The following is a 10,797-nucleotide window of genomic DNA, read 5'->3' as shown; positions in this document are numbered from 1 at the left end:
ATGTACTGTACTCGTACAAGCGCTATGTACATTCCCATATAGGGGAGATACTTCAGTTGAAAGCCACTTGCCCGGTGTCAGCGGATAAACACGATACTGCAGTGCATACTTGTCAGAAGGAACATAACATTGTAAGTCGGAATAACACAGGCACTGAAATGATGCACGTATCCGCCGACCCCAGGCAAGATGCTTTCTAGAAAAATGCCATACTTAATGTATGTACCAGTACTGTTGATAGACACATGTTGACGTATGCAAGTTTGGGTCTGGGCCTGAGTCGTACTTGTATAGTCTAATGGTAAGCCGATGGGTCGCAATAAGAGTGACATCCGTCATTCCATTATGCAACCGACGGACTGTTCATCTTCACAACTGCTAATACATTTATTTCATAATGGCTGTAGTCGCAGCAGTACCTGTCTTTCGGACATTCTGCATGTCTGAATTCGGAATAACGCTGGAAATACAATATTGGAAATGGTCCCAAAAATATTCCAGTGTTTCCAAGCCTGTCAGATGCGTTGATGATATCTCACAGTAACGTGAGGTTATTTTTAAAACTTCCGTAACCCAGACGAAGAATGGTAAGAATAACTGATAGTTATAGCGACTGTCCAAGGTTACTTAAACTTTTGAGGTGGTGATCACATCAAAGCATTCCCTAAGGAAATGCACGTATTGCTTATCAGAATCTTTCGAACTTTCAGAAAGGTCGCACCATTGGTATAAGAAACATGCCTCCATCACAACAGACATCGCTCAGATATAGTGGAGTGACTGTCGAATCAGTGGTGACCAAGGAGACTCAAGACAGTGGTGTGCCAAAAAAGAGTATGCATGGGACCTACCAGAAGAAATACACGACGAAAGTCTTCTGTGATTTGACAGCTGGCTTTGACGAGAAGGCAAATGAATCAGCTGATATCAGGGCAGAGATTACAGGCAGCATGTCACCAAGGACCATTGCGAACACTTAGCTGAAAGCTGGATTGAGATGTATAGCAGTCATGCATTGCTTACCGCTACACTGTACCACAGACAACAAAAACTTGCTTGATTTAGAGACAGAGCCAACATTCAACCTACACTGCACAAACGTGGATGAAGACGATTGGGTGAAAGGTCAAAGGAATCAGCGGTTCACGGGATGTATTGCTCTCTAAATAGTGTGGGGAGCTATTGGCTATGATAACGATTTCGTAATTACCTTGGGGAGGTTAAGTGCTCCCCAGTATGTTTGTCATCAATTTTGAAATGCGAAATCCGCTCAAACACTTGAGTTTTCTGCTTAGCATCGTCCTTAAACGTCGTTTTAAACATTTCAAGAGTTCCTGGTCCACTTTTTCTGGGAAAAAACAGTTCACTAAATCAGCCACTGTAAAATCGGCTGTCACGCGAAACAGTTGTCACTATAAACTCTGTCAAAACTAGTGCTGACCTTCTTCAGTGATGGCACTTGGCTTACTGACTCTGAAATGTTCGCCCTACGTACTCCTAACGGCAATACTGGTTACTGCAAAATCACTGCCCATCAAAAAATTAGGTCTGTTCCTTTTGTATATTCTTTCATAATTAAAAGCTTGGCAAATAAATAGTTAATTGAGAGAAATCTGAGCTAATATGACTAAGTATGTGATGGTGACGCAGAGAGTGGACACCAGCAGATTGCGGTCAATGGTGAAGAAACCGGCAGCCTCGAACGACAGCGGGCGACAGGTCAGCGCTTGCATCAGCAGCGGCTCCATCCCCGCGCTGAGATACGGGCGCCCCTGCAGCGTGCCAACCCTCACCACCAGGTCGCGCGTGCGCTCTGCCTCGTCCACCGTCGCCGAGCAGGAGAGCACCACGGCCACCAGGTTCAGCAGGTGTGACGTCAGCCACGTTGCCGCCGACGCCTTGGAATCGTTGACCAGAGTGGCGTAGCTCTTCTCTGGCGCCACCCACATCACCAGAAGCTCGTACGCGCCGTATGTGAGAGAGGAGAGCGCTGTCGTCACGTGCAACACCAAGGTGATGCCGAAGTGACGTTGCAGGAGTTCTGCTGCCCGCTGGAGAACTGCGTGTGCATGGTGCAGCCGTTCTACTTTGAGCTGGGATACGAGATCCGGTTGTCGAACGTAGCCCAGGAGGATGCGAGAAAAGCGCTTGTCGCCGTGAGGAGTTGCGGTCCTCAGGATACTGTCGTTGAGTACAAGAAACCTCATGCGCAGTTCCAATACAAGTGTGGTGATCTGTAGCAGGATGAGGGATCCCAGAGTTCTGAATATAACAGCCAATATCAACTGTAACATGCGTGTATTCTCAGGATACCGGCGAAAATAGACAGGAGCCAAAGCGAATTCTGCCAGGATTAGCAGAATGGAAACGCAGCACAACAGTAAGCCGATGAGTTTTCCTCTTTCCTGCTTTTTGTACTGTACACGTTCATCGAAGTATTCGAGAGCTTCTAGAAACAGTCTCATATCTCTCAACATAAACACTGTACTATGTGCAAATGGCCAAAGTACTCTTGAATAGTTGACTAGTCTCATTGCGACATCTACAAAAACAGTGATTTGTGGCAGTTCCTGGTAAAGTCTGAGCATTGCATACATGTCCATTACTACTGTGGTAACCACTAAAAGAAAAGAGATATTAGACTTTGCTTTTACTACTTTAAGTATCACTGATGAGTCCTCTCTAGACAATAGTTTGGAGGGCATTAGCCCTACCATCTCTAAGACTGTACACAAGGGTTTTATTACAACATACAAGTCGTTAGTATGCATTTTATGAAAAGTCTCACCTTCCAAATCAGCTAACTTCGGAAATTTCTTTCTATTTCTTTTACGTGGTTCTTATACAGAAAACAGGCATCCCTTCAGACACTGTAAAGCACACCTAAGCACTCATTCTGCGCTTCTGAGCAAACCTGACAACGAATGTCAGACCGTTTTGTGCTCTTGTAATAGTATGAAGGAGCGTTAAGCGTTATGCACTCACCTGAATTGACTTCTTCCTGAAGGCACTTTGTTCAGCTGTTCGCATTAGGAATAATGTGTCTGCCAATATTGGCTAAGACATATTATCTTGTTTCCATATCAGAGTAGTATTGAAACGATGAAATTTTGTTATTTAATTTGCACTATCAAGCAGGCTATGACATGGAATAGCCGTTGGAAAGTACACTAGACTTCGCCAATTTCGCACTCTATTCAAAGTTAGCATATATGAATACTTGTAGTCAATTGTGTTCGAAACATACATAGTGAACAGTAGCTCAATAAAACTGCGTTCCTACACATTCATATTTCATCCCAAAATAATAAAAGTCTATTTAAGGATAGGTGCCCCCTCCCGACAATTATTGCTCTCGAACACTGGACAAATCACCTCAGATCAGTTTGAAAATAGCAGTTTGAAAACAGCATTCAAATGCAACTTCATGAAATTAGAAAGAATTAAGTTGATGTAGAGATTCACCAGTCGCAGGCTGAACTACACTGCTCGGCAACAAAACTGAAGCACCCAGAAGACATGGTCGAATGTCCATGTAACTTAGTTCACAAACACGATATCGGCTGGTATACAATGTGAATCACCTTGCACGGTACGGCAGATATTGTGGACATGGAAAGTACTATTGATGTGTGGTTTTCACATAATATGTAGATTGGTAGTCATAGGCTTGTATTGTTAGCCAATCAACTGATTGTAACAATACTTATTGTATTTTTTGTGCAAACATACAGTTTTTTAAATGGAACAATGCCCATTGATACTAGCAAACTAAAAGTAGGGTAACTTAGAATGTTAGTGGTGTCCACTGCATTATTCTCGTACTATACATGTGGCAGCAAACTCTGAAGGATAATGCAAGAGCTTAGTTATATGGATTCTGACAACTGATCATCACAGGTTGTTGATGAGTATTGGGAAGACCTGAGAGACGTCTCATTCTTTCAGTGGTTTGGAGGTGTATTAATCATGCAGAAGGGTTCGAAAATCACCGCTGTGTGTAACTAAAATAATACTACATATAGTCACTACTGCGCAGCATATTGTTACGCAACCTTGCGTGTCGCAAATCTCCAGTGTCTGCAAGTCGGTGTGTCCGCATATCTCCAGACAGCATACAAGAAAGCTGGGAATGTTGTCCTGAAGTTTAATTATTGTTGTTACATTTTCAGTGACCCTTGATAGTGGTAACACTTGACATACAGGTGTGTTTAAGTATGACACATGCAGTGCGCTTAAATTTATTGAAGGGAAATTGTGAAGATGCCTCATATGATGAGTCAGAGAAATGGACAGTCAAAGAATGTGGCTGACACCCAATAAATTTTAAAGACTCGGTAAAGTATGCATGAATAGAAAAACAATATTACATTTATCCAGGACCAAAAGAACAGTCCAGATACACAGAAACAATTATATATAGTTGCTCCTTTTTTCTGTACACACTCAGTCACTGTTAACTGCAAGCAATGCCGTAAACTATTAGGCTGATGAATAAGTCAGTAGCTTTCTAGTTTTGCGTGTTGATATTCCGGTTGGTATGGGATTAATTACCGATTTTCATTTTTGATTTGTAGTTCACTGTTGGTATTTGAGTTTACACTTCGTTATGTTGTCATTAGGAGATAGTGACTGGAGCTGTAGACTCAAGAAGGGAGTGGGGGCTTTGGCCAACTAGACGATCTGTGTATGGGTGGCTTAGTGCCAGTACTGGTCTATTTACTGGGCTGTACTGTTGGAAGTTTTGGAAACTCCCCAGTATTGGCAACCGTGGCTTTTCTGATGTTCTGGGGACAGCAATGGCCTCCATAGTAATAGCAGCTTTACAAGTGCACTGACAAATGCTGGTACTAGTGCTGTCACCAGCAGCAACCTCCACTTCTGCAGAGGCACCGCTGTTGGAGTCGACTTTTAAGATCTAAAGCAAATAAGTAGTAAATGCGGGAGGCTGCATGGCCATACAGATCTTTTTGGCCTTATCACATGAGATGAACTTCACCTTTCTTTAAGACAGACGCTGCAGTCTCCAGACTGGACGATCCCCATAGCAATTTACACACTTCGGAGGAAAGGAGCAAATGACACCATTGTGGGGGGCTTTACTTCGTATGCTTAAAGGGAAGGGCCAGCTTTTGGCACACCCTCCAGCGTATAAGAGAGAAGCTTCTCTCTTACATGCTGGAGGGTGTGCCAAAAGCTGGCCCTTTCCTTTTAACTACTAGAAACAGATAGTGTCTAACAGAATGTTCTGTGTTACTAGAAACAAAAAACTTTGGATTCCTATATCAGAAAGACTGAGGGCAGGAACCTTCTAGGGAGATTGGTGTTGGTACCCACAAGCGGTACAGCCATTCCACTGCGAGTTGAAAGGTAAGTTGTAGGGTTGCTTCTCTGTCCCATCTGCAGATAGAGAAATTAAGGGCAAGCCAGACTGAGCCTCAGTTGCCTAGTTAAACCTTTCACAAATGGGGTCGGGCAGGTTTCCCAGAGGCTGCTGGCTAATGATTGCACAGCGCATTTTATTTTATATATATTTTTTTAGGTTTCTACCATACTCATGAGCTGGGTATTTATGCCAAGATGCACACAAAGTTCCCACTGCTGCTGAAGAATGTCCGGAGTGCTTAGCTGTCTCTGAAGCGCTAACCATTTCCATGATCTGGAGGCACATATGTCTTATCAAATGCCATGCACCTGCAGTACAGACATTCCACTGGGAGTTGAAAGGTAAGTTGTAGGGTTGCTTCTTGGCCCCATCTCCAGATAGAGAAATTATGGGCAAGCCAGACTGAGCCTCGGTTGCCTGGTTAAGCCTTTCACAAATATTAGTTTTTTTTAGGTTTCTACCATCCTCGTGACAAGATGCACTCAACGTTCCATTGCTGCTGAAGAATGTCCGGAGTGCTTAGCTCTCAGAGGTGCTAATCATTTGCATGACCTGGAGGCACATATGTCTTATCGAATGCCATGCACTCAGCGAGCAGTATTACTTTAAGTGAATGTCAACAAAGTTCAGATTATGGCATATTATGATTACATTACACTTATCTATGTGGATATAGTCTACCTTATGTGGAGACTATACTCTTAAGGTAGGCTAGTGATTTTTATGGTACTATGCATATGAATTTAACTAGAGTATTAATAATTGAAGTGGATGTCCAAACTTGAAACCCCTGTTATTTACTCAGGAGGACAATCCTGTGGAACAATAATTTTATAACAGAAACGAGTTTAATGGAAGATAAGCCAGCTGCAAAATTAGGTAAATGCTTTTTTTAATGAGTGGAAATAAGGACTTGAAACACTTTAAACAACTTTAAGGGAACAATAGATTCTGTTTCCATAGAAATGCAGAATTTGATGATGACTTGTCAAGGATTCCTAGTCCGTTTCAACTACCACTTCACAATCACTCACCTTAATCTATATAAGTCTGTTGAATTGTGAAAGATAATGAACACTGTAAACATTATTATCTGCTAGCTGAGTGTGTTTCCTTTGTATCGTTTTGGCTTGACTAGAACCTTTCTCTTTGCGTAGATTGTATTTGCATAGCGTTCAACGTAACCAGACTCAGTTCATATATCCATTTATCTAGGTCTACTCTGGATCTCGACGCTGCCGTGTGCACCTCCTAGGCATCAGTCTCCATCAATAATTGATTGTGGTGTATTAAATTACAATTTGTTTACATGAATTTCAGTGAAATAGTTCTTGATAGTTTACTGTCTGTAATATGGGGAATAGTAAAAGACATGGAAACACAAGAAACACAGTACATTACCTTGAGTAATAAGGTGTAGGGAAACAGTTGGCATTCGTCTCAGAATGAATAAATACAGTCCCTGTTTGGTTTTAAAGGAAATATTATAGCATTCTTCCTGGAGAATAGTGGCAGTTCAAGTAGTGAAGTGGGATGTGGATAGCGATTACGTGAACTTCTCATCAAAGTAGACCACGAAGAATCAATAATATTGAGATCTGGTGAGTGTGGTGGGCAGAGGAGATGGGATAATTCATCCTCGTGCTCACACAACTAGTTCAGGAAGATATGTATGAACAGGGGCCCCTGTCATCTCAGAACACAGCATCACCGTTGGGGAGCAACACTGTACTATGGAATGTAACCGACCAGCCAAAAGGACCACGTGATCCTTGGCAGTAATGTGACTTGCTCAGTTCCTGTCTAGGCCAGGGGATACGGTGGTATGGCTGCCCAATTCATCACCGATCCCCTGCCATTTTCACTTATGGAGTTAAACGTGGCCAGAAGTTCGAAACAGTGTGAAACAAGGGTAATCTGACACAAATGACATAATTCCATTGCCTTATAGTCCAGGTTTTATAGTTTTGGCACCACGTTTTCCTGTTGTGGCCATCTACATCATTAATGTCTGCTTTTGGAATTCAAGACCATGCTGCAATTCCTTGCAATGGAGACATTCCGTTCTCTATTCACTTAGCTCAGACATAACGCACTCACAACTATTGAGCCAACCAAACACAACTACTGACCCTTGCAACGTATTAAGGAGCTCAGAAAAGGTTCAAAATCATGAAATTTTTAGTTTTCACTTTTTTGCATTTTAAAAGTCTACAGGCTTTCCCCTTGTAACTGACATACACTCCTGGAAATTGAAATAAGAACACCGTGAATTCATTGTCCCAGGAAGGGGAAACTTTATTGACACATTCCTGGGGTCAGATACATCACATGATCACACTGACAGAACCACAGGCACATAGACACAGGCAACAGAGCATGCACAATGTCGGCACTAGTACAGTGTATATCCACCTTTCGCAGCAGTGCAGGCTGCTATTCTCCCATGGAGACGATCGTAGAGATGCTGGATGTAGTCCTGTGGAACGGCTTGCCATGCCATTTCCACCTGGCGCCTCAGTTGGACCAGCGTTCGTGCTGGACATGCAGACCGCGTGAGACGACGCTTCATCCAGTCCCAAACATGCTCAATGGGGGACAGATCCAGAGATCTTGCTGGCCAGGGTAGTTGACTTACACCTTCTAGAGCACGTTGGGTGGCACGGGATGCATGCGGACGTGCATTGTACTGTTGGAACAGCAAGTTCCCTTGCCGGTCTAGGAATGGTAGAACGATGGGTTCGATGACGGTTTGGATGTAGCGTGCACTATTCAGTGTCCCCTCGTGGATCACCAGAGGTGTACGGCCAGTGTAGGAGAGCGCTCCCCACACCATGACTCCGGGTGTTGGCCCTGTGTGATCTGGTCGTATGCAGTCCTGATTGTGGCGCTCACCTGCACGGCGCCAAACACGCATACGACCATCATTGGCACCAAGGCAGAAGCGACTCTCATCGCTGAAGACGACACGCCTCTATTCGTCCCTCCATTCACGCCTGTCGCGACACCACTGGAGGCGGGCTGCACGATGTTGGGGCGTGAGCGGAAGACGGCCTAACGGTGTGCGGGACAGTAGCCCAGCTTCATGGAGACAGTTGCGAATGGTCCTCGCCGATACCCCAGGAGCAACAGTGTCCCTAATTTGCTGGGAAGTGGCGGTGCGGTCCCCTACGGCACTGCGTAGGATCCTACGGTCTTGGCGTGCTTCCGTCGCTGCGGTCCGATCCCAGGTCGACGGGCACGTGCACCTTCCGCCGACCACTGGCGACAACATCGCTGTACTGTGGAGACCTCACGCCCCACGTGTTGAGCAATTCGGCGGTACGTCCACCCGGCCTCCCGCATGCCCACTATACGCCCTCGCTCAAAGTCCGTCAATTGCACATACGGTTCACGTCCACGCTGTCGCGGCATGCTACCAGTGTTAAAGACTGCGATGGAGCTCCGTATGCCACGGCAAACTGGCTGACACTGACGGCGGCGGTGCACAAATGCTGCGCAGCTAGCGCCATTCGACGGCCAACATCGCGGTTCCTGGTGTGTCCGCTGTGCCGTGCGTGTGATCATTGCTTGTACAGCCCTCTCGCAGTGTCCGGAGCAAGTATGGTGGGTCTGACAAACCGGTGTCAATGTGTTCTTTTTTCCATTTCCAGGAGTGTATAAGTTATTCAGTTCGGAAGACTACAACCATTTTTAAAATATTTTTGATATATGGTCTGCACGGGCGTGTTTCAGTGTGGTGCTTTTAACTGCTGTAAATGTTGTACTAATGGATCTGCATGCTAATCATTTACATTTTAGTGATGTGAGAGAAAGTAAATATTATAAAATATTCATCGCTCTCTCGATTGTCGTCTGTTTCGTAATTATTTACTCTTTTGTAATCCTGAAAATATTCGTAGTTCATTGAAGAATAATCACGGGCAAATGTAAAGGCTTTTAAGAAAAGGGGCAACTTTGGAAAGGCAAAGGTAAGTGTTATTAGCGTAAACAATAAAGACGATAACCAAGTAGATGAATCCGGGCTTTCTGGTAGACCTGTCTATGGCAATAAAAGTGAGAAAGAAAGTACTTTGCTTGGTTTAGTCAGTGAAAAGTATGAAAGTTTTATCGGTGAATCGGATGTGAATTATATTATTGATATGTCAGTTCTAAAGGAAATTTTTGCAAACTTTGTAAGGTGTACTCAGTTTAGTAAAGTCGGTTTGGAACTCTCTATAAAACATCTCGTATTACTTGCCAGTAAACTGGAACTGAAGTGTGATAAGTGTTCATACATGACCACCTTTTGTAACAGTGTTACACTAACTTCAAACGAAGAATATTGTAGCAACATCTATGAACACAACATTAGATTTTTTATGCCTTGTGTAATATGGTATGGGTGCTACTGCACGTGAAGTTTTCTGCAGCGTGATGAAAGTTCCAAATGTCCCAACCAAGCTTACGAGCTACACTGAGGAGCCAAAGAAACTGGCAAACCTGCCTGATATTGTGTAGGGCTCCCGCGAGAACGCAGAAGTGCTGCAACACGATGTGGCATGGACTCGACTAACGTCTGAAGTAGTGCGCAGGGAACTGACAACATGAATGCTGCAGGGTTGCAGGGTTATGCACATATGCCTAAGAGTACGAGGGGCTGGAGATCTCTTCTGAACAGCACATTGCAAGGAATCCTAGATATGCACAATACTGTTCATGTATGAGAGTTTGGTGTCCAGCAGAAGTGTTTAAACTCAGAAGAGTGTTCCTGGAGCCACTATGTAGCAATTCTGGACGTGTGGGATGTCACATTGTCCTGCTGGAATTGCCCAAGTCCGTCGGAATGCACAATGGACATGTATGGATGCAGGTGATCAGACAGGATGCTTAAGTTCGTGTCGACTGTCAGAGTCGTATCTAGACTTATCGGGGGTCCCATATCAATCTAACTGCACACGCCCAACAACATTACAGAGACATAACGCACTCACAACTATTGAGCCAACCAAACACAACTACTGACCCTTGCAACCCTTGCAACCAGCTTGTAAAATTACCTGCTGACACGCAGGGTCATGAGGTTGTCTCCATATCCGTCCGTATACGTCAATCCACTCGATGCAATGAGAAACGAGACTCGTCCAACCAGGCAACATGTTTCCAGTCGTCAACAGTCGAATGTCAGTGTTGACACGCCCAGGCAGTCAGCAAGGGTAAATGAGTAAGCCTTCGACTCCCAAAGGCCATATCGATGCTGTCTCGTTGAATGGTTGGCATGCTGACACTTGTTGATGGTCCAGCATTGAAATCTGCAGCAATATGCGGAAGAAATGCGCTTCTGTCGCGTTGAACGATTTTCTACAGTCGTAGTTGGTCCCGTTCTTGGAGAATCGTTTTCCAGCCTCAGCGATGTCGAAGATTTGATGCTT

At 44.3% G+C, this 10,797-nt stretch overlaps 1 protein-coding gene across 1 annotated transcript; it reads right to left on the bottom strand.

Moving 5' to 3' along the window:
- Window positions 1-1,598: 1,598 nt before the first annotated feature.
- LOC126335710 (gustatory receptor 68a-like) lies at window positions 1,599-2,294 on the bottom strand. The gene has a single exon (XM_049999166.1). The coding sequence runs from the start codon at window positions 2,292-2,294 to the stop codon at window positions 1,599-1,601; it is 696 nt and encodes a 231-aa protein (XP_049855123.1).
- Between the last annotated feature and the right edge of the window lie 8,503 nt (window positions 2,295-10,797).

This window comes from Schistocerca gregaria, chromosome 2, assembly GCF_023897955.1.
Source record: "Schistocerca gregaria isolate iqSchGreg1 chromosome 2, iqSchGreg1.2, whole genome shotgun sequence".
Taxonomy (NCBI): Eukaryota; Metazoa; Arthropoda; class Insecta; order Orthoptera; family Acrididae; genus Schistocerca; species Schistocerca gregaria.
Note: the sequence above shows the minus strand (reverse complement) of the source record. Positions and strands in the feature narration are given on the sequence as shown.

Excerpts from the sequence above, each read along its gene's own strand:
- LOC126335710 (XM_049999166.1), bottom strand. The coding sequence starts at position 2,294 with ATGTTACAGTTGATATTGGCTGTTATATTCAGAACTCTGGGATCCCTC.